Raw genomic sequence first — 25,392 nt, 5'->3', positions numbered from 1 at the left:
TGAAAAATTCTAGTTAAACATGCATTTTCACTCATACAAAAATTAAATTCTAATAACATGAACTAATTTAAACTTGAAAATTGAACCATAAGACTTTAAATGCAATGATACAACATCAACCAACATATCGATAAACATTTTTAGGAAAGTAAAAAAAAAATCATATACTATATTTATAAGTTCAAAGACCTGAAATTGAAATTAATTAGAAGACTCCATTAAAAAAATTATATGGATGATGCTCAGCAGAATAGTAAAACCTAAGTTATCAAGCACTGAAGTGCCTAAAACTCTCTAGTAACTGGTAGGTTTTCCGGGCATATAATACAGATAGAAATGAGAAAATAGAGATAAGAGGAAAACAGCTAGCTTTCCTTACGTACTTACTATGAGCTGCAGAATACCAGGTGTTTTACAAAAACTACCATATTTATTCTTCCAAACAACACAGAAAGGTAGAAATCACTACTCCTATTTTATAGATGAGAGACCACGGCTCATGGAGTTTGAGTGAGGTCATCAGTCAGAACGTAGCTTGGCCAGGCTGGATGCCAAAGACTGCTTTTCCTAGACTCGGGCCCAATGCCAGCCTCTATCTGAGACATGAACAACACAATGGTTTTGTTTCCCTGGATGAGGTACAGTTAGCCTTTTGGGTAGCTGGTACCTACAAAGGCGTTTCCCCCAAGTATGAAGTAGATGTGTTTCTCTGTCAGCTTTTCTTTTAAAATAGAAACTTGAACCACAGACATCATCCACGTTTCTGAAGCCAACTGGATTTCCCACAACGCTTTTCACATAAAGCTGTCCCTACGCCCCCTGACATTGGAACAGGTTAACGGCTGTAGCTGACTGTCGTTCCCAAAGACGGCTGCTACAGTCTCTCCCATTTGCGCCCCTCTGCAGTGCAGCCCTGCCACACCCCCATCGAGAGGGAGAGCCTACCTCTCCACTCCCGTGACTCCGGGCAGGCTCTGTGGCTGCGCTGACCAATGGCACTGGAGGAAGTGCCGCTGGCTCTAGGAAGCCAGCTGCCAGGTGAGAAGCGAGACTGTTCGCAGACCACCCTGCGGTGAGAAGCCCACGCCATGTGGTGAAGTTGTATGTCGGTGCTGGTCGATAGCTCCAGTGGAGCTCACAGCCAGCATCAGCTACCAGCCCTGTGAAGAGGCCACCTGGAACCTACAGTTGAGCCTTAGCGTGACTACAACCCCAGTCAACATCCAAGTGCAAGTGCGTGAGCAACCCTAGGCAGGAGCTGTCTCGCTGTGGTCAGTCCATCCACAGAACCAGGAAACAGTACCTTATTATTTGAAGGCTCTACACATTTTGTAGTGGGTTGTTCGTCAGTAATAGAGCATCACAGTAGTGGTGGTGTTGGTTTTCTTCTAGGATGAAGCAACTATTTCTTCAAGCAACTGGGAGATTTTGGGGGGGGGGTATATTAAAATATCATACATACCTAGAGTGGTGGCTGAGCCAATTCCCTAGGAGAGGGTTATTCTCTTAAAGGGCTGAGGGATGATAAAAGACGTACCTATGTAAACATTCCTACATTTTAAGCTATTTCTCCATGAATAGGCTACACAGAGGTGTTCTTTTTCAAAGCCGATGCTTTTATTTTTACCCAGCGAACAGAGTGCATTCTCAGCAGAATGATATGTTTGCAGTGAGTTTACCATCCGACTGTCAAACGATTCTCTGTTTAAAGCAATAACCAACCCGAGTGAGTCCCTGAACGGTTTCAGAATGCCCATAACCTCACTGATGTTTGTATTACCTGCCAAACTCCACCTGAGCTGACGAGAGAGAATTCAGCACTAATGATCCCAAGTGAAAGAGTAAAGTGCTGGGAATGGAAGGATGCTCCAACAATACTTAGAGGGTAAGTCTGAAAGGAAATAGTGTGTAGACAAAAAAAACAAAGTCTATTTTAGGGGATGTCAGAAGACTAGCACAGATTTAACCAAATCTCCTAACCTCCTGGATTTATTGTTCAGTTTTTGGTATTTTGACAATGACCTTAAGGCCAAGCAAGAAACTGAATCATGAAGGAAAAATTTACTAATGTTCAAAATCCTGCACTTACTAACAAAGAGGGGGCAAATATATTTCAAAAAACTTTCCATAACCAGGCAAGAATAAAGGAATTATGGTGTTTCATCAGCATATTCCATTCTCTGGGAAATCTGGTAAACTCAACTTTCCTGTCACTAATGCTAACACTAAAATTAAAAATTTAGTGCTATTTCGCACTAAATGAGAACAGTTTCACAACAGAACTTAAATTATGTCTTTTTAAAGACCTCCTAAATAGCAAAGCAATTTGTCCACATGTGAATGTATTTACCTTCCGAGTTTAGAAAACCCTGAGAAGTTATATGGCTACGTTCCCTCACTGACCACGCCACCGACAGCAGAATGAAGTTTCCACCGGTTCTCAATTGAGATGAAAGTTGTGTGAATGGGCCTTTTCCCTTCTCTCATGACAGTGTCCACTACAAGGGAAAAAGCAACTAACATCTGAAACAGTAAGAGCACTGCTGTGGTGCTCTGCTGTAAATCCTGGTCTTAAATGCTTTTGGTATAACTTCCTTTTCCTGAGTTTTAAAAGCAATAAATGTCCACTTAAGAGGAAAACATTTTAAATGCAGAAAAGATTCTTTTTAAAAGAAGAGGAATGTTTCATAGCCCTGCTCCCCAGAGATAACTCTCCCATACCCTTTCGGTCAGTTAACACAAGCAAACTTCTCTTGGAGTTTAGTCTTTAGATGCATTTCATGATTCGGTCACAAAATTCCTGTATATATCGCAACACTGATATGGCTTCTGCTTACACAATCAGAACCTTAGGCCAAAATTTCTTAATACTCATATGCTTTCTTGGTTTAAGATAATAACTTAAAAAAAAACAAACCTCAAAAGCCAAATGATAGAAAAGAAGATGTCATGAAATAAAAAAGATAAAATCAAGATAGATAAAACTAGCCCTGACAGGGTAAGCTCAGAGCCTTGTCCCGATATGCCATGGTTTCGGGTTCAATCCCCTGTCAGGGCACATTACAAGAATCAACTAATGAATGCATAAGTAAGTGGAACAACAAATTGGTGTTTCTCTCTCTCTCTCTCCCTAAAATCAATATATTTAAAAAAGCTTTTAAGACAAATAAAACTAGAAGCTTATGATCCAATCACACTGAAATACATAGGAAGAGTACATTGTATAAATTTTATGGTAATTTTATGACAAATTAAGATGCTACAAATGGAAGTTAATTTTCCATGGAAGCTAATGGTATGAAGATAATTATAATAATCAAAATTTATGTAAAAATAAAGGAGGTTTTGAGAACTAATGTTAAGATTAAAATAAAAGCTATTTTCTTCCATTTACCCCTGCAGGCATGTTTATCTTTGCCTTAAACAAAGCAAAATATCACTATTTGCAAAAGTGGAGAAGCAGAACAGTATTTAAGGGAGAAAAAAAAAAAGCCCACTATTGTTTCCACTCAGAAAATATTGGCATTGTTAGTAGCTCATCTTAATGTACTCCCAAACTAATGGCTACTTTAAGCAGTCACTTTTTGGAGTATTTTCTACAAATACTCTAATATCCATAATATCCAAAGAGTTTCACCTCAGTTCAATGATCTCATCATTTCCGAGACTCCAAGCTGCCCTGAGGTTGAAGCAGGAACCTTCTAAGTTTTGGTGTTCTTGGTCCATAGTATTGAGTAAGGGTGCTCTTCTTCAGGACGCTGAAATCTATTGAATGACCCAAATCTTCTAGCAGTCAGTGAAGTGATCTTGGCCAACTGTATTGATATGTGTAATTCAGCACTGTTGGAATAACTGATGGATATTTCAAATGTTTAAAAAATACTGATATCCCAGTTCTGTATCCTAATTGAAGGGATGTACCAATGGATGGGTGGGTGACTGATGTTAGAATATGTAATTAAACTTCTGCTCATGTCATGATTCCCTGAATGTAACCATTCCTCCCCTCTTGTGCAATGTTCTCATGGGGCAATATCTTGGGTCAAGTTCAAAGGCGGCATCATCAGGATGGGCCAACTTATCCGAGTAAGGCCCAAGGAGGCCATTACTTAGGAAGTCTCATAAGGATATCCGTTTTATATTCCGGTGTAAGAATAGAATTAACCAATCCTCTTGCCTTGCTTTTCTCTAGGTTCTAATAAAAGGGAAACATCAGATTCCAGCAAAAGTAAAGCTTAAGAAATACAACTTATTCATCTATTCATTACATATTTATTAGTACCTGCCTTAGGTCAGGTCCCAAATTAAAACAGGTAAGGATCTCATCCCAGTGGACCTACATTCTAAGTTACAAACACATTTTAAAAGGTGAAAACTCAGTAGTAATCAAAGAAATGCAAATCAAAACAAAAAAAATTTTGGTAGCAGCAACTAAAAATTGCAAAATTCCCCATGTGGTGAAGAAGATAAAAGGGTACTCTCATAGTCTGGTGGTAGAAAGGCAAGTTGGCCAAAGATTTCATTTTTCGAGAGAGGGTAATTAAGTAGATATATTTGTCTCAAGAATCCTACGTACAGGGATTTATCCTAAAGGAATGACTGAAGACAAAAAGTATTATGGAAATGTTCACTAACATATTAGTTTTTTTGGTGGCTACAAATAAAGCTACTATTGGCATTCATGTGAAGGTTTTTGTGTGATCTTAGTTTTTAAAATCACTTAGGAAAATATCCCAGGAGCATGATTTCTGGATGTTAGATAAGGCTCTGCTTAGCTCTGTAAGAAACTCAGGTCCATTTTTTTTCCTCAGAAAAAAAAAGTTATATCTCTATGTATATTAGGAATAAAAACATAAACAACAGTTATGGAATTTATGACTGATTTTTTATTTCTTTTTATCCACTTCTCTATGTCCCAAGGATGCTTTTAAGTAATTCAAGCAAGTGACACATTTATAATCAGGGAACAGTTAATTTAAAAACACAGAGAAATAGAGAAAAACAGGAACAACCCAGGTCCAATGGCTATGGCTTGTTCACCTTGTTCACTGGACCACCAGCTCCTGGACAGCAGATGTTCTGATAGGACGTGGTGTCGGTCATACCAAACCTTGTGAGTGTTCAGACATCATCACATGGACCGTCTCACTAGAATGAGGCTTTCTGTGCGAACGGTTGGTGTTCCCTGACACTCCTTTCAGGCTCTGCGTGTCTCAGACTCAGGAGAAGTAAAGGAACCCTAGTTAGCAACTGGGAGACCCAGGTTCATGTCAGAACTGCTGCACCCCACTTCCAACAGTGACACGTCTGCTTTGTTTCTGAGACCAGCCCATACCTCATCTTCTAGGCCCAATCACCAGATTCCTGTCTTGTTTCTGGTCTAAGTGCCCTCCACTTTGCAAATCCATAAAGTAGTAAAAAAAACTGGTGAGACTCCAATGGAGCAAGCCCTCAAATGATCTAGCTATGAGTAGAAGTCTGCCAGTAAATAGAAATCTATGCTATACCATCACACTCTGAAATAAACAAAAAATAAAAATAAAAAATGGAGCCAGCTCATTAAGTTTGGAAAATAAATATAATTTATTTTCAAAGAAGGAGGAAGTTTGGCATCTATTACCATATGGAGAATCCAGGAAATAAATTAAATTAGGCTGATCATGAACGGAGCAGGCAATGACAATGGCATCTTCATACATCTATTGTGAGGTTGACAAGCTAAACAATACATCCCCCTGTCTTTAAAGAAGATGTGTGAATTTTTTATGCTTGGTTATTTATTTCTCTCTTTCCTGAAGGGCAGGTATAGAATCTGTTGTCAGTATTACCAAGAATCTTTTCAAAACAAACAGGGCTGGTAGAATCCTTATCTCTGTTAGTACTGGGTATGACTTGCTCACAAATAAAGTCCACAAGAAGAGACACATCTCAAAGCCAACTCTGGAAACATTAACCTTTCTTTCGATATCCTCACCTCCGGGGCATACATTATTAATTTCCGGTAAGCTACCTCACTGAGTTTGCCAACCGATGAGTGAAACTTAGATGCTTTGGTTTTATTTTTAGCATCACGCAGGAGATAAGAGAGAAATATGAACAGCCCTCAGAAAAGGCTCACCTCTGCGCTATTGTTCTGGGTAGTCTAATAGCGACGGTTGCATCTTAGGTGGCCTGCTCAGTTGTCACTCATTCCTCTCCACTCTGCTGTGCAATGGGGCCCCTTGGGTAAAAAATACCCATGTTTTGGATAAATCAATCCAATATCTGAAATGACCAAGTGGATCAAATCAAATTGAGCTTTCGAGAAGGGCTTCTTTTCACTTTCTATTTCTATTGCGCTTGGAGAAGAGGCCCACAGTCTAAACCCCAGGTATTGTTTGTGTTTGCTGTACTTCCCACAGCTGAACAGGGAACGTTTCAGGGGATAAATGAGCAGCTATCCTTTACCGAGCAGGAGAAGGTCAGGAGTAGCCTTGCACCACAACTTCAGACAGCCCCTTGCGTCCAAGGACAGCATATGTAAAAGCCATCACGTTTTGCAACAATGCTAGGAAAAGGGAAGTCATTATCAACACCCTCAATCTTTCAATTAGACGAGCAGAGGTCTGCTCTAATTATTCTGTAGTTACGAACACTGCAAACTGGTCAAAGAATGTGGCTATCTATAAACCAGAAATTAATGTGCTGACTAAAATAAAAAAACAGCTGTCACACACCAACTAACCAAATAAACACACCGTGCTCCATCAACCTCCATCTACTCGTCACTCAGGCCAAATCTCCATGCCTGCTGCTTGAAGTCCCTTTCAAAAACCTATCTGCCAATGAAGCCTTGCTTTAGTTCAAGGCCCAGCTGAAAGGCCAGCTCTCTTGAGACTCTCCCCAGATCTCCCAGTCAGGGTCCCCCGTCCGATTCTTGCTCTCCCGAAAGACTTCATTAGGGTCACTATTAGGGACCTACTGTGTATGTATCTGCCGCCCCTTGAGTTTCCTGAGCTGTGCTTTGTCAATCCTTATATTCCTTCAGTGCCCAGACAATGCGTAGCTGACAGCGAGAACTGAAGACATTGAATTAGAGATGGATTCAAGAGGTATTTTGTACAAGAACCCTAAGAGCATGTTCACGTGTGTGTGGTCGGCTCAGTGAACTAGCATGGAAAAGAGAAAGAAAAAGCCATTTGAAATAGGATTTCAGTCATGTTCTGCTATGCCTAGCGTTTTTGGATGATTATAGTAGTTGCTCCAAAAACCACCTTCGATTCATTGGTTTCTGTATCTGTTGAGTATAACTTTAATACTGCTCTTTCTTTGTTGAAGAATGAAGTGTGTATGATGATATGTCTTGGTTCAAAGGGACTGGCATTAACTCTGACTTAAAACCAGAAGAATGCTGTGCCTTACCTTTGTTTCCACCATGAAATAGCAACTAAGCTCAGAAACAAACCCAGGTGTCCTGGAGTGACAACAATCATCACTCTAATTTGTGTTGGGCTTTGTGTTTACAAAGCACTTTGTGGGCATGCTCTTATTCTCGTAACATTCTGTCCCTGAATCAGGAACTTTGCTTTTGTTCAACACTTGAAACTCACAAGGCTGACTCGACAATCCCTCATCTGTAGAGAATTAAAGTCTACTCCTGTCCTATGCTAAAACAAATGGGCGCAGTGCCAGAAGATTCTGTAAGACCTTGAATGTGCCTGGCTCAAATAACACCAAAATGCTAGCTGGACAGAGGACATCTCCAAGATCGATGAAGAGGTAGCATCCCTCCCTCTCGTTCCTTCCTTCTGTGCCACCAAAACCTCTACCCACCCAATTGGTTATTCCTTTAAGAAACTAAAAGGTTCAGGTAGATCATGCCGGGGATCCTGATGCTATTCTTCTAATAATCTGGAAGCACCCAAGGCTGATGCACGAGAGAACAGGAAGTGGGAATGAGACCACTGAGTTAGAAGCAGGGGAACTTTGGGGATGAGTCTCGTGCTAAAGTGATGTCTATGAAGCTGCTCTAGGAGGAAGTTTCTCTTGTCGGAATCAGATACTCTCAGGACCACCCTCTGTCTTCACTTTGGTTTGGGAACCCTCAGTCCTCTAGATTTTTCCCCAACCAGGAATTACCTCCCTCAAGTGTAGACCTCCCCCTACAGCCCATGCCAGGCCCAGCCCGAGGTCAAATCCAGCATTCACCTGGAAGGGAGGAGGAGAGGGAAGAGGTGCTTCACAGAGCTGGACTCTTTGTCTGTCACGTCAGTTTGCTTATTTTACCTTATTCTCAATAGAACCAGTAATGTTTAAATGGTTGGGAAATTGGGACAACTCAAAGTCACGGTCTTTTGTCTTATTTGGTTTCTAAAAATAATTACTTGACCTTCCATTTGAGGACAAACACTCGAAGATAAACAGTCATTGCTAAGATCACAAGGAACAACCTTTAAGCAGAAAGTCAGGTTGCTGGTCTAGTAGCTGCTCCAGAGAGTCACTGAAGAGTAAACATGGTCGAATTTGTTAAAAAGAAGAGTTTCAATCGACTCTTCGACGGCTCCCAATTATGAGAACATCGTTATGGGAATGTGTATATCTTGGTATAATAAACACTATAGATCAAAGTTTATAATGTTCACATGCATTTTATTCCTCACAGGTCTACTCTAATAAAGAGAGTGATATGGTGACTGTGGTCTTGAGCACTTAGCTTTCCCACTGACCTACAGTGACGAATGGAATTGCTGACTATTCTCTGGTTTCAGGCTGTCAATCAATCCAATGCTTTGGAGAACACTACGTGGGCCTGCTTCAACCACATGTATTCTGTGGGTCAGGGACATGTCCCAGTTTTCACCAGCTAGTTAACCACTGCTCCAAGGGGAGTTCTCATAGTTTCTGGAACATTTCCTCTTATCCAACATATCTTCTAATGTCCAAGTCTTAATTTCTGCATCTAGATGCTCTGACATTTACTGGAAATGTAACACATTGGAGATAGGTATGGAGGCTCTTACAAACTCAACAGGCAGAGGGAGAATGTAGTCACGCCTACAGCTTGATTCTACTCTCCCACAAACGCACATTAGAACACTGTTTATTTTGCCATTTGATTGTACTCAGAAGTTGGTGAGTTTATACAAGGGTGTTTCCAATCAGTCTTCACCTCTATGCATAAGTATAAAATCAAAGTGCAGCCACCCAAGATATATGTCATCTGATGTATGTCATCTCATTTACACAACAATAGCTGAAAATATCAAATAAAAAAACACTGTAATACATATAAATCTAGGAAATACAAAAATAACAACAAACAAACCCATCACCAACAACTAAACACCTAAAAAAGAAATCCACCAGAAAATGATTTATTAACGCCTATGGGAGGACAGCTAAAGAATGACAAATGTTAATCAAGGAAAACAAGATAATGTGTTAGTGTATAGGAAGGGGGAGCACTTCACAACTAAAACCGAATGTCTTTCTTTGTCAAGATACTTACTTTGGAGAAACCAAGGGGACTGGATACTACCAAGTCTGGAATAATTTACATTATTTATATGCAAAGTGTTAACCTGCACAAAGTGAAGCTGGATGATCCTTGGGCTTCCCTTTAACTGCCTTCTGTTAATCAGATGTCAGAGAATGAAGAAACACCAAGAATATTTAAGATAATGAAAAAATGACACAATCCAATTTACATTATAGATTCCTAAGTGGTCAAAAACTGGAGCTTTGTTATTATTATCCTACCTTTTTAAATTTTAGATCACACAATCTACTTGTATTTTCTTTAAAAAGTTAATAACATTGAAATTCCCTTTTAGCACCACATCCAATTCAGTCTCATCCTTCTCACCCAATCCAACTCCATTGTTGACAACAGCCAATGGTGGCATTTTCTATGCCAGAAACTGTGCTGAAAGTTTGCAGTTATATCTTATTTAACTTTAACAACTCCCTGCTAAAGTGGGTTCCATTATTATGCCCATTTTGCAGGGGAGGAAACTGAGCCTTGGCATGCTTACACCCCCATCAACTCAGATACCCACTGTTAGTAGTTTTGGACACATCTATCCAGATTTTTTGTATAGAGCTGGAAGACAATTTAGCAGAATCTCTCTCTCTCTCTCTCTCTCTCTCTCTCTCTCTATATATATATATATATATATGGCACACATATACATCTTTATATATAGATGTAGATATAGAAATAGATAGTTGTTCTGTTTTATTAAAAAACCTTAATTGGTATCATACTATACACATCCATTCTACCACTTGCATTTCTCCAAGACAGCTCATAAGCTCTAAGTCATTCCATATAATTGCTGTCTACTAGACTACAGCTATGCCACTCTCCTGCTGACAAGCATGGAGGTCCTTTTCCATTTCTCACTAACAGAAACAGTATTGCAGTGAGGAGTCTTGTGCAAGCTTCCTCATGCACGCAGGCAGCTGCTGGGTGAATACCCAGATGTGACGGTGCTGGCTCATGGGTGTACCTGTTTGCATTTTAATAGATTCTGCTAAATTGCCCTCCAAGCTGTTTACCACTAGTATGTGAATACGGATTTTCCTACAACCACGCCAACATATGATATTATCAAACTTGAAAGTTTTGCCAATCTAAAGGATTATGCTTGAATTTGCATTTTCCCTGACTACAGTGAAAGGTGTATTAGGCAATGCCATCTAGACTGGTAATTAAACAGTAAAGGCAGTGAAAGCAGGGCAACATAAAAATGAGTATGTCATTTAATTTTAAAAACAGAGCTGTGCCTTCCATCTCCCATCTTTTGACGTAGGAAAGGTGCTCCCTTAAGAGAGGAACCACTGGCTGGAACTCCATACGCCCCGGCATTAACAACAACCTTACAATGCACATCCAAGATTCCCTGGTTTGGTTTCTTATGTGAGTATAAAGACCCTGTGAATTAATCTGAGTGCACAATTTAATTTAACAGCGAGCTTTCAGTACTGTGCCTTCATCAAGACTTTCTAAGGCATTTAGTTTAATTTTCACTCAAACAGCTCTCTTTCCACACTTGTGTTTCATTGGTGTACATGTTACTTAACTAAATCGCATAATTACAATGACATTCAACCAGTATAAACAGGCTTGGGAACCATCACACCGGCTCTTGGAAAACATACAATTAACTGAGGGGGCGAAAGCACAGAGGTGTTCTAGAAAGCAGCCCACCAGCCATCCACGTAAGCACCCCTTTGGCTGCAGTCAGCATCTTTCGGAGAGGAATTTGTGAATCTTCTAATGCAGTGAGTCGGGTAAGAGATCACCCACCGTACTAGTGATGCGGAACATCTTTTCATATGCTTATTGTTAATATCCTCTACCATGAACCATCTGTTCATTTCATTTACCTACTTTCCTAATGGATTATATTTTTCTTAGTTTTTTACAAGTGTTCTTTCTAAATCCCAGATATTAATTTTTTGCCACTTATATGTCATAATTATTTTCTCCCAGGCTGTTGCCTATCTATTAACTACTTTTTCGGGTGTTTATTGTTTTATAGAAGCACTAATTTTGATCTAATGAAATAACCACTTTTCTTTCTCCATAGCTTTGCCTTCCCATGTCTTATTTAAGAAAGCCTCTCTTTGCTAAGATTTTAAACAGATCCTAGGTTTTCTTCTAATACAATAATTTTGTTATTCCCGGTTTCCAAAGGAAGAACTTGAAGTTCAGAAGTTTTAAATATTTGACCAAAATTATAAAGCTAGAAATGATGGAGCCCAGACCCATACTGCTGTATATCTATATGTTATCTCCAAGTCACACCACCTTCCTTAAGAAGGCATTAAAGTCTGAGAGAGTAAAGTAGGATATACAATGTCCAGCAATGCTGAAAATTGGAATTAATGCACATCTCTGTAGAGACATAAGTGATTGACATATATATGATTCCTCATCAGCCTGAGAAAAACAGTATGAATCGCCTCCACCCACAGAAACTGTAGTCAAGGGGCCCAAGTGACTGGAGATCTAAAAATTCCAGTTATAAAGTAAGTCATGGGGGTAAGGAAAATAGCAAATTAACATCGTAATAACTATGTGTGGTGATAGATGGGTACTAGACTTATTGTGGTGACCAGTTTATAAGGTATATAAATGTAGATACATTATAATGTACACCTGAAACTAATATATTACTGTATGTCAACTATAATTAAATATAAATTAATAACAATTAAAAAATACTACTGAACCAACTACTAGGTGTCAACTACTAGCTGGACCTCTAGGTCCAACTCCTCTTATTCATTCATTCACCCGTCCATTCAAGTAAACATATACTGAACACCTAATGTATCCCAGGCAATGGTCCTGAACTCCATACCCTCATTTTTGTGCTTTGCTGGATTTCTCCGTATAGATGTTCCACAAGTTCCTAAGGTTTTGCTTGCTCAAAACCAACCTCTACATTCACAATGTCCCTTGAATTGTGGTCATTTAGGTCACATGCCTTCTAACTGCTACCAGAAGCGAGCTCCCTAGGGTGGGATTTATGTCTGATGGGCCTCTGAGTCCTCCAGAGCACAGACCCTGGTAGTACAGCTGTTCTGTTACTGCACCTACTACATTGTCGTGTGAACAGTGGCTTAAGTTTCTCTCTTATGGACACACTGTGATCTTTTGAAGGGTGGGCAACAGAGAATAATGACTAATGAAGGGATAAAGGAAGGAAGGAAGGAAGGAAGGGAAGGAGGGAGGGAGGGAGGGAGGGAGGGGAAGGAGGGAGGGAGGGAGGGAGGGAGGAAGGAAGGAAGGAAGGAAGGAAGGAAGGAAGGAAGGAAAGAAGGAAGGAAGGCCGGCCTTGTATTTTCAGCAAACACAATCTTCCTAGTGATTGGCCCATTTCATTGAAGATTCGATTTATTCCTGCTGCCACCGTCACCTTTCCGGGGTGGGGGTGGGGAGGCATCACAATTTTGGTATTACCATTATATTCTGATTCCTCTGTTTTGTTTGTTTATTTGTTAATTTCTGTAATGAGTTGTCAACTGTTGTTGCTTCTATTGCAACCCGACCAAATCCTTACTATTCTCCCTGCCACCACCTTAATTCAGGTTCATTGCTTCTTGCAAAAACTATTATAAATGATCTCCTACCTGAGCACCCCACACCAATCCATGTACACGTGCTGCTGCCACACAGTCTTTCTCAAATCGTAATCGCATCACGCCAAGGTCTTGCTGAAAACCTCCAAAGGCTCCCTTGGATCCATGGAATTAATTTCAGATCTCTCAGCTAGACATCAAGGCTCTATATTATCTCATCTACATTCTGATTCTAATTTCCCACTGCTACCCTACCGACAATTTCTCTTCTTCCTTTCTATTCCCCAATCAAATAGGACTATGAGCTTTTTATTAAATCTCTTTTGCGTTTCCCGGTTCTGTTACTTCTGCCTGGGGCCCTCGTCCTCATTCTGTCCTTTGAGACCCATTGGAAATACCAGCTCTTTCATAAAGTGGGGTCTGATACCCCAACAGACAGATCTTTGCTTCCTCTGACATTGGCAACACTTTGTACTGCCCTCTTGGTTGGAATAAATCTCACTCTGTTTTGTTTTATTTTTAAATATGTTTTTACTGATTTTTAGAGAGAGAGGAAGGGAGAGAGAGATAGAAACACTGATGAGAGAGAAAAATCATTGATTGGCTGCCTCCTACACGCCCCATACTGGGGATTGAGCCTGCAACCTAGGCATATGTCCTGACCAGAATCGAACCAGTGACCTCTTGGTTCATGGGTGGATGCTCAACCACTGTTTTATTTATAATCATTTGGTGCTCACCTCGTCCACTGCAACACAAGTGCCTGAAGGTGAAGGTCAGTGCCTTCCTTATTTTTCTAGTTTTCTGAGTCTAGTACAGAGTCTTGCACACAGAGGCAATTAAAGTATTTGTTGAACTGAACTGTTCTCTCAACCTTCCTGAGTCTCTCAATACAAGTAAGGGCCTTACACATAATAGTGCTCAAACATACTTGTTTAAGTCATTTCATAGTTCCAGAGCAAGGTTTCTTGGCGTGTATGTAACACTGACATTAACTTAAAGTATTCATGTAGAAATCTCTCACTAAATAGCTGAAGGAAAAAGGAAAGAAACACCGACTCTAACATCCTCCATTCCAGCGGTTCTCAACCTGTGGGTCGCGACCCCTTTGGGGGTTGAACGACCCTTTCACAGGGGTCGCCTAAGACCATCGGAAAATACATATATAATTACATATTGTTTTTGTGATTAATCGCTATGCTTTAATTATGTTCAATTTGTAACAATGAAAATACATCCTGCATATCAGATATTTACATTACGATTCATAACAGTAGCAAAATTACAGTTATGAAGTAGCAACGAAAATAATTTTATGGTTGGGGGTCACCACAACATGAGGAACTGTATTAAAGGGTTGCGGCATTAGGAAGGTTGAGAACCACTGCTCTATTCTTTCCTTTTGTTTTATATGATAATGCCTAACTCTTATTAGGTACCTATGGTGTACCAGGCATTGCACTCAAAACCTTACAATGCACAACTCATGTCATCCTCCAAACAGCACCATCAGGGGGCACTTTTTCCCTAATTGATGGGTGGGAGGTTTAGAATAGTAACTTGATCCCCCAATGAGCAAGCAAGTGGCAGGGCTGAGATTTGAACCCGGGCAGTTTCTGCCTCCACTGTCATCCTGCTGAGCCCCTTGATTTCCACAGTTTTAATAAAAACGTGTTTAAAAATACTTTGACCTACATCTTAAAGAAAATCATTCTTTGAAACATAAAAAACTGCGTGACTCAGATCATGTTAATGGAGGTAAAATTCAAGAACTGCTAAATCTATTTCATCCATCTTCCAATGTAAGCTTCAAATATAGGATGCTATTAGTTTTCTCAAGCTACATGCCTGGTCCATATCTGACTATGCACCCTGAAGGACGGACCAGGTGACCAAGGTGACATGCTCCCAGAGAGCTGAAAGTCATTAACTTTGGAAAGCAGTCTAGAAGTCTCAAAATCAGACACCCATTGACCTCCGTTCTCTGTGGAAGTCTTTACACACTTGAAAACCACTGCTAGAGGCCTGGACTCTGAGTGGAGGGCAGAGTTAAGGGGTGTGGGGTGGTCACAGGTGATCGACAAGTAAACGAGACCAGAAGTGTCTCTACCTTTGAGTCTACAATCTGCAGAGAAAAAAAGCACTGCTGTAGATATACTGGCCACCGTGCTGAAAAAGGATACACCAGCACTAAGAGGAAAGGAAACATGTTGAATTGGCCTAAATATGATAAGAGCACTTTGAGGGAAAACTCACACGCTGTAAGATAAAGGTCATTTCTTCCCTGAAGTTTCAGAAATACAAGCATGGGAAGTAGGGACAGGCACTAGTTAGATCTGAGAAACAGCCACTGCTGGGCTGGTCTCCAGTGACTTTAGCCCCTAAAAGAAGTATTATTATTAAAGATGAAATTCATAAATCAAGCTGAAATTATATCAAGCAAGGAGAAACTCTGATTTTTCAGTAAAGTAGAAAAATGACTATGGATTCTTCAACTACTTAGATCTTCTTGTTATCTATTCAGGGTAAAAAAAAAAATTCCTGTAAAAAGTCTGATAATATTAACTTCCACTATGTAATCATCGTTACCTTTTTCTGGATTTAAGTGTTAATGTTAAAATATACCATAGGTATGATGACTCTCTTGTAACTTAAGTGAAACCTTAAAACCCAAATCCCATTTTAAAAAACTTATCTTTATTGTTGAAAATATTACAGATGTCCCCTTTTCCCCCACCACTGACACCCTCCACCTGCTCCTGCCCCCATTTTTGAAGCAAAATTTTGTTACAAAGTATTTTCATTCTTTTAAAGTGATCTAAAATGCTCAGTTGTTGCTACTTCAGTATTTTGAGTTGTAGATCAGATGTTCAGAACAGAATAGAGAAAAAAGAATTAGCCCATTAGCGTATTGTGGAAAATACTCATGGGCACTGGGTTGATATTCTGTCACCTCCCTGTGCTATTGCAGAAGTCATAAAAACAACGCACATCGCAGAAAAAGGAGTTTAAGTCAAGTGAAGATAATTTATGACACTGCAAGCTTCTTAAAAGTGCATTCAGTCGAACATGAAAAAAAAGCAAATAGTTAATCCCACAAAATATAAAAGCAATTTTCCTCCAGCGAACTTGAATAAATACATATTCTTAACGATTTTGTAACTTCTTTTAAGAACTCAGCCAATATGACAATTAACTAAATGTTTTTATAGAGACGGAATATCAAGTTGAAACATGTCTATTGATTCATATTAAAGAAAAAGGTTCCGACCTTTTCTGTTTCGGGTCATTACAATTCTCACATGAACTCAATCCCCGTAACACCTTTAACATGACGAATGTGAAATGCTATTTCGATAGAGACCTACCTTGAAAGTACACTATTTTCCCTTGAAAGGCAACCTCCCCAACATGCTACATGCCCAGCACACCCTGACCTGTATAAGATTTAAAGGAGCTGGAGAAAAAGAAAAGAATGGTCCTCTCCCCATACATCTGAACCCTACTTCATGTTTTTCCCTTTAAATCTAACCATTTTAAAACATTAATAATTTTGCTATTGTTTCCCCTGGAGCTTTCTCTATCAAGATTAAAGAAGGGCTTATTCAGGAACAAACAGGATACAGGAGTCATGGTTGGCTTCCAGGCAAGCTATAAATAGTGACAGCATTTTCAAGAAATCTTATGCCCAGTGAGGGAGTTGCCATTTAAACACGCAGCACCGATTTTATTACAACGGTGTCACCAAAATGCATTGTTATACGAGAAATTCAATTCTTACCAAGTTTTCTTGGTTCCTGGCTGCTATTTTCTGCTCCTCTTCTGCCCCGTTTTTCATGTATTTGACCTCTTCCACTGGTTTGATCCTATACTCATCTGAGTACAAAAAAAAAAGAAAAGACATTTGATAACTTTTTTCACAAAGGTAGGCAAGTGTCAGTGAGAAAAGCCCCACAGCGGAATTTGTTAAGAACCCTTTTCCTGCGCTCTTTCTTTGGGGTTCATTTGACATCATCCGGATTGAGATTCACCAGCCTCTTTCTAAGACACAACCTCCTCTGTCTATGGCAGAAGTTCTCAACCTGTGGGTCGAGACCCATTTGGCAGTCAAACGACCCTTTCACAGGGGTCGCCTAAGACCATCCTGCATATCAGATATTTACATGATGATTCATAACAGTAGCAACATTACAGTTATGAAGTAGCAACGAAAATAATTTTATGGTTGGGTCACAACATGAGGAACTGTATTTAAAGGGCCAGAAGGTTGAGAACCACTGGTCTATGGGGAAAGCTTGGTGCCTCGAGGACAGCTAATGACAGTGGTACCGCCTGACCCTTTTACAGAAGGCAGAGGGGGCCAAGGAAGCAGGCGATTCCACCCGTAAAACTATTTGGGATCTGCACACTTGAGGACATCTCACATCATGGTCTAAGGAAGATGTTTCTCCTTATGAACTAATATTTTCTTTATGAGAATGTGAGTTCAAAATACCAGTGGCAGCAATTTTCAGCAGTTTAGGTACACCTAATTTCTCTCTTTTGAAAAAGCAAAGTACTGTTTAAGACTAAAGAGTTTAATTGATCAACAAACATATATAAACAATGGGAAATAAACTGTCCCTATTTGTAATCCCCATATTAAATATGGAGCATTCTGCAATTATTTCACATGCTCTACATACACACACACACACACACACACACACACACACACACACACACACACACACTTTAATTTAATTTAACCTCTCTATAAAGTCACATGTACAAAGAGCTGTAATTCTAATGGATGTAACAGGTGGGTATATCATACAAGACTGGAGAGCACAGTGGGTCATGGTGAGACCTAAACTTCACAACAGCCAAGGAGAGAATAGAATAAATCCCAATATTGATAAACATCATGAGACAAACTTAGGAAAAGATACAGCTAACGCTCTTTTTCCAGGGCAGAGGTTTGGTGATGATGACATTTTCATCAGATCCTATCAACAGGATATGACTTGAGCAAATGAGGTCCAAAATATGTGTGACTTTGAGTCATCTTCAGTCCAATTTGTCAGGGGGAAAAATCATAGAAACAATTGAATTAGAAAATTTCATCAGCTAACATCATGCATATGGCATGAAATAATGTCTATAATAGGTTACTTGAAAGATGTCAATCACTAAAGAAGTTTGTATATCAGTTCAGGAAGTTGCAATATATTTTCTTATTGCCTATGACTAATTTGATACAATGACATATTTTATATAATTTCTTGCCTTATTATTTATACCACTTTCTTTATAGTTTTAGGCTTCCTCATACTATCCCTTAGTAGACTGCCCCCAAAGATATTTGGTATAGCAATATTCCTCCAGGTAATTATGCTGTTCAAATGTCTCTTAAAATTAGCACCCTTATGAAAGTAATACATGTGCATATATCTGAAAAAAGACTCCATGTTCATGGCTAAGCCAATCGTTTTTTCCACCTGATAATTCAAGGTAGTTATTGCTTTTGCTTCTCTCTAAAGAAATTAGAAAAACTGGTGAGAGGTTACAGTAATGAGCCCTGTAGGAATACCAAGTCCTAAATGTGCTAACAAGTTAATCAATGAATTCTGATCCACAATTACAACACACAAGAATTTCGCTTTCCAATTTGATATTCAGAAGAGAAGAAAAGTGAATTAATAAAATCAGCACATTTAATTAAGGACTATTTACTCAGAATTTGGAAAAGCAGTTTTGATTTGTTTTTTTTGTTTTTTAATAAAAAAAAGGACACTGACAAATTATGCATCCAGTACAATTAGAGAAAGAAAAATAAAGGAAAAAATAATAGCTAAGATGGGCCTCCTTAACTTCAGTTTGGAACATTAATATTTATAAACCATGGTTCGCTGGGATAATTACTAACATTTAACTGATCTAAACTGTGATCTTAATGACTTACGGTGAGCCTCTAATTACTTAAATATAAATTACACACACACACAGTACATTTTAACACAATTCCAGTGGATTGTATGACTTTTGTTTATAGGACTCAAACACTCATATGATAGACTGGGGAAAGCACAGCATTTTAGGACCTAAGAAACCTTCTGAAGAACCTTCCGAAAGATGGCCCCTTAGCCAGCTGCAGAGAGAAGCTGCCCTTGCCTCGTCCCGTCCTCTGCCATCTGCCAAGCCACAGCCCCCTGCTCTCTCAGCGCCCTCGCAATACTCAATCTTCAGTCTCTTCATCCCTCCAGGGAACACAACTGAATTGAAAGAAGCAGACACACTATTCATACTTTTCTAATATTTTTTTTCTTCAATGAACTGGAAGAGCTGCTGGCTACATGACTTTCAGAGCAGCATTATCGCAAACACAGGCTTTCTTTTAGCATCAAGGCAGAGTCATCACGAATGTAGAAAGAGGGTAGGACCGAGCGTGTCATTAGCAACCACGGCTGGCGAGCCAAGGCTGTGTTAGAGGAACGCTCTGTGATTGGCTACGAAGAAAGGAAAAGCAAACAGCCACAGAGCCCGACCCATCATGATTACTTACACACACGCTGCACAAAAGTCATCCGGGTAGAAAACAAAGGAGCCAGCAAGACCCTTACATAAGCCACCGTTTGTACAATGGAAATACGTAAAAATGGGCTGTCGGATTTCTCCACGGCACGAAGATGTCCATCTGGAAACAGACAACTCATCACAAATGTGTCACCCATTTCCATGGCGACGCAGCCCTCAGGACCGGCACTTGCCAACCGGCCTCTGTGCAGACGAAAGAGCCCTTCGGTTCTGACAGTGAAGCCACCACCACTGAAATCTGGTTTCCCTTTTGTTGAAGGCACAGGGGCATCAATGTGGGACTGCAGGCCCCCTTCATCAGCCCGGCCACTGTCCCCAGCCCCAAGGTCCTGGCGGCAGGACACTGAGCCAACTTGATTAAGGGGAGGGGGAGCAGGATCGTCTTCCTGCAGCTCCCGCACACCTGTTCACAATTTTTCTTTTCTTCCTGTTGGTCTTGTCAGGTGGCTTATTCAAATGCACATCAGAAACAGACTGATACCCCTCCCCATCCTCTCTGTGTGTGCAGTTGCAAGCTGTGCAAGCCAAACAGATCAGGGGAAAAGCCATGCTTTGGTGATACTGCTGGCATTTCATCCCTCAGGGGACATCAGAGAGGGGCCAATTGTTTCTGTGGCAGCTCCATCATGCCGAAAACACTGTTTCCCACCAAAAGTTGGTACCTCGCTTTTGACATAAAGTATATTCTATGCATGTACGTTTTTAGAGTTAGAAGGGGATCGATTGGCTGGATTGCCTTTAGGTGAGTATGGAATCATCCCCATCTTCTGGATCCCCTCAATTCTTCCATTATGGACAACTTCCTAGGCCTGTCCCAGATCTCCCAGGCTTCTCGGATAGATCTGTGACAAAGTTACTTTTGTAATCAATAGAACTGACTTGTAAAAAAGTCAATCAGCTGGAGATGAGTACTGGAAGAATTTATAATACCGGAAGTATAAAAAAAGTTAACAATTTTCCTAAGTGTACATATTAGATGAGGAAGAAGGACGAAAGCAGAAGACCCCTATATATGCTGCACTCTGAGGTAAGAAGAAATCTTATAGTTGTATTTTTAAAATTATATGTTTATTCACTTAATTGTGCATTCAGCAGTTGCTTCTTGGGTGTGCCCTGACTGGGGATGGAACCCACAGCAGTGGTGTATTGGGATGATGCTCTAACCAACTGAGCCACCCAGACAGGGCTACAGTTGTTTACTAAACTGGTGAAAGGTATACCTACTTTCATACCTTCTCACCCAGCCTTCCTTTGATCAGTGGTACATCTATAATAATAAACCCCATCTTTTCCAGACTGCTCCAATTTCAAAAGTTCCATGTTCATATCCTCATCTCTAAATAGCCCAGCATCTGGACATCTTAATGAAATGAGCTGGATGGTCTCTTTGTCCAGAATCTGCATGAAGATTCTTTGGTGGACTATTATTCTATGCTCAGGGAAACATGAGGGCTTGGGAAAGAAGGTACAAGAAGTATTTACAAAAACAGAAAAGCCAATTAAAAGAAACAAACTATCCTGCTTTATAGCATAAACTTATTCCCCTTGGGCTTTTCCATTGAACATTCTGTCTTCCAAGCAAACTAAATTTGAGTCCCCAAATCCTGGTACAACTTCAAATTCTTGCCTATGATCTTTATTTCCTTACTTGGAAGGATTTTTTTCAACAAATGAGCATTCACAGTGGCGAGAAGTGCAGCCTCTGGAGCTAGAAGACCCAGCATTATGGCCTTGGGCCAGTTACTTTTCCCTTCTGTGCCTTGGTTTCTCCATCTGTAATATTTATGGTGCCTGATCTCACATTGAGTCACATGAGTTATCACATGAAAACAGTGCCCAGTCCATAGTAAATGCTCAATAAATGTTCATCGTTGCTGGTTTTGCAGGGAACACTATTTTTAAAGCATAAAATATAATGTAAACATCAACAATTACTTTAACCAAAAATTGGGACTTTACTGTGTTAACAAATGACAGAGGAAGTGAGAAGGGGGTTTATTGTCCATAATAAGCTTTTAGTATTTTTTTTTCGACTACATGCCTATATTACTTTATTGAAAATAGGAAATAATTTTGAAAGAATAATAAATAACATTTATTTTTGGAAAAAGAAAAGTGATCCTTATTTAAGCAAGACCCGGGGTACGACAAAATAATGCTCCTCTGTCCTCTTACATATCTTCCCACTATTATTGCCACTGGCTCACAGCCTACAGTGAGGGCACCAGAGTGAACGGGTGAAGTTCCAATTTAGAATGATTGTTTCAGAGTCTAAAGGGTGAAGGCTGCTCTAAAGAAAGTAACTGTGGAAGGAAAACCCCTTTTCTGGAAGGACAAAGAGGCAGGACGCTGGCACTACAAAGCAAGGATGGACAGATGAGGCCATTGCATTAGGAAAGAGCGGCCTTTACTGTGGAGCACTCCATCCACCTCATCAGCTGTTCAAGCCTCCATTAGTTAGTCATCCAACAAACATTCGTGCAACATTTGCTGGGTACTAAGCCCTGGACTTTCTCAGGGGCTCAGTCCTTTTGGTCTCAGGGGGTCCACTTTTTCCCCTGCTGGGTTCTCCAAAAAAGAAAAAAAAGATCTATAATTTAAAAAATATCAATACTACAAGTACAATGTGGGCAAAACTGCCCACTTCCAAGTCCACCTTTGGTCTGTGGATAGCCTCAATGTGAAATACTTGGCTGAACTATATTTAGGCTTTTGAAAATTTATATTATTCCCCTATCTGGAATCTCCTTCCCATCTCTCAGTTGACTCAGAGGCTATTCTAGCCCAAGTCCCACTTTCTTTATGAAATTTCTTCTTAATCTCTCTGGGTTACAAGTATCTCTTCTGCCTCCAAATTTCGAAAGTTCTCACTTTTCACTTCTAAAATTTGCCCAAAACTCCAAGTTATTTCCTTCACATATGAGGTGATGTAGACTAATGGCAAACTGTTCCAAGCTTAAGATAGAACTGAATCTTCTAAGAATCTCTTATATGTTGGGGCCCGGATGCAGAACACTTGGGCCAATTCTTGAGTTCAAAGATGGCCAAGCCACAAAAAGCAGGTGCACAGGTTAGCTGAAAACTTGAAGTAAGTGGCATTACAAAGTTTTTATAAGTAGTTAGAGTGCCTTTAACCATATGCTTGACTCTGGTGAAGGCTTTACCTAAACTCCAAGCTTCTAAGTAAATATAAAACTAAGCACAATAACATTTCTATGACTGGGAATACCATAGACAATACATGACAAAAATATAAAATAGTATCTAGAGCTTGGATCAAAATTTAGCCTCTTAATCACAGAAAATCACTCTTTGTAAGCCCAACTGCGGTGTACTTCAAAAAGTTAACATCTCCAGCCCTGGTCGGTGTGGCTCAGTTGGTTGAGGCGTCATCCCATGCCCCGAAAGGTCACGGGTTCAATTTCTAGTCAGGGTACCTGTCCAGGTTGTGATGCTCCTTTGGGGCGCATGGGGCAGGCAACTGATAGATCTCTCTCTCTCTCTCTCTCTCTCTCTCTCTATCTCCCCCCCCCCCCCGTCTCCCTCCCTCCCTCTCCTTTTCCTCTCTCTCTCTCTCTCTCTAGAATCAATGGAAAACATCCTTGGGTGAGAATTAAAAGAAAGAAAAGTAACGTCCTCATCTTCAGTGGGGGAAGAGGCCATAAGGATATGATGCAACAACCTTATGCACAAAGCGGAGACTCGGCTGCAGGCCCTCACTCACCATCAGCACCTCTCCGAGTCAGGCAGCCCTGACTGATCATCACTCTGTCCTCACTTGTAGCAAGTGACTTCGTTCTTGCCAATGCAACAATTACTAAATGATTTGCAGACAACTGCCCATTCTAAATGGTTTGAACATTTCTAAAATAAGGCTTTGGTGCATTTATATCAAATATCAAATACTCTCACTTCTTTTCAGAGTGTGTTTCACATTTAAAAAAAAATTAAAATAAGATGGTGGAAAACAGTATGGAGTTTCCTAAAAAAAATTGAAAATGGAACTTCCATTTGACCCAGCGATCCCACTTCTGGAATATATCCAAAAAACCCCAAAAGACCAATCAGAAAGAATATATGCACCCCTATGTTCACAGCAGCATTTTCTTACGATAGCTAAGATTTGGAATCAGCCCAAGTGCCCATCAGTAGATGAATGGGTAAAAAAGCTGTGGGACATTTACACTATGGAATACTATGCAGCTGTGAAAAAGAGGGGCCTTTTACCTTTGGGGACAGCATGGATGGACCTGGAAAATACACGAAGTGAAATAAGCCAATCTGAGAAAGACAAATATCACATGATCTCACTTATTTGTGGAATCAAATGAACAAAATGAACTGACCAACAAAGTAAGACCTGAAGCATGGGGGCATGGAACAGACTGACATACCTTGATGTGGGGTTGGGGGGACGAGAAGAGATAAACCAAAGAACCTATATACTTACATGCATAGCCCATGGACACCGGCAATAGGGTAGTGAAGACCTGGGGGCAGGGGCTGGGAGGAGGGGGATAGAGGGGGGTAAAGTGGGAGACATCTATATAACTGTCAACAATAAAAAATATACTTTTAAAAAGATGGTTTGATACATTAAGTTCTTCTAGTGGTGTAGAAATATAAGTTGTTCAAAAATAAGCAGGAAAATTATGTTTTTAGACTATATTTGTGGAGAAAAGACGTGGAGGTATCTGGCCATGGTGCTTCTACTGGGGGAGGCATGGAGATTATACATATTTGTCTATATCCCCCTTTATGATATTTCATAATCCAAAAATGTTACTGTCACCAAGACAGCAAATCTCAGAAGCCTAGTGTGCCCTTATTCTCCAGTGAAACCTAACGCTTGTTTATACTGAACACCGGGAATAAAAGGGCTTGTGTTGGTGCTGGCTCCGTTTCGTCTTGCTTCGTGTAAAACTCCTTTCAGCACACCCTCACTCATGAAGGTGTTACCTTTTTCAAAAACATGTTATGAACTGAAGGGTGAACTGGCACCAAATGTTTAAATTGGGTTGATGTTTCCAAGTTGACTAGTGATACTGCATCCTTTTTCCATGTGCTGATCGTTCATGTGTACTTCCTTCTGTGTAGCATCTTTTCGTATCCTTGGCCCTTTTTTTTTTCTTATTGGAGCTGTAGCGTTTTTCTTATAGACTGTTGTGTCAATAAGACATATTGACTGTAAACTACAGCAACTTATGAACACACTTCTGTCCTGAAAGGTCTGGGAACAACACTTCTTGGTTATAGTTCGGACATGAGAAAGAGGAAGGAACTGCCTGCTTTCTGTCCTTGAATCAAGTGCCAGGCTAGCCTCTACTGTCCTTTCTGTGTTTCTCTCCTTCTTTCCTTCAGCAGTATTTAGTGAGCACCTACTACGTGCTAGGAAATGTAGAACTCGGTCCTGGGGCGGAGATAAGAAAATAAGCAAGGAGGGGGTCTGGTGTGTGTAACGATGAGAAGCACATGTGATAAGAATAGCAAGGAGGGAGCCCCCGTGAGCAAGGTTGGGGAGAGTCTTGGAGGAGGTGACACATCCCACTGGGATTCTGAGGAGCACAGTGTGTGGGGAAGGACAGGTGCAGGCAGAGGGGACAGTGAGTTCAAAGGCCAGAAGAGCATGGCAAGCAGGGGTTCCTGGTTGGCACACGGAATTCTAGGGGCCACAGAGAGGTGAAGAGATGAGGCCACTCCAGAGAGACCTGGTGCAAAGTCCCACAATAGGCAGGCTTCATTTTG

The 25,392-nt window shown here is 40.3% G+C and overlaps 1 protein-coding gene across 2 annotated transcripts in view; it reads right to left on the bottom strand.

The window, feature by feature from the left end:
- LOC102246577 (chromosome unknown open reading frame, human C1orf21) overlaps positions 1 to 25,392 on the bottom strand; it is a 105,989-nt gene that overhangs the window by 60,187 nt on the left and 20,410 nt on the right. For both annotated transcript variants that reach the window (XM_005856659.2, XM_014538034.1), the window contains exon 2: positions 16,853 to 16,947. In XM_005856659.2, the coding sequence (XP_005856721.1) occupies positions 16,853 to 16,947 (95 nt within the window). The remainder of the gene's footprint in view (positions 1 to 16,852; positions 16,948 to 25,392) is intronic.

The sequence above is a fragment of the Myotis brandtii genome, unplaced genomic scaffold, assembly GCF_000412655.1.
Source record: "Myotis brandtii unplaced genomic scaffold, ASM41265v1 scaffold104, whole genome shotgun sequence".
In the NCBI taxonomy this organism is placed as follows: domain Eukaryota; kingdom Metazoa; phylum Chordata; class Mammalia; order Chiroptera; family Vespertilionidae; genus Myotis; species Myotis brandtii.
Note: the sequence above shows the minus strand (reverse complement) of the source record. Positions and strands in the feature narration are given on the sequence as shown.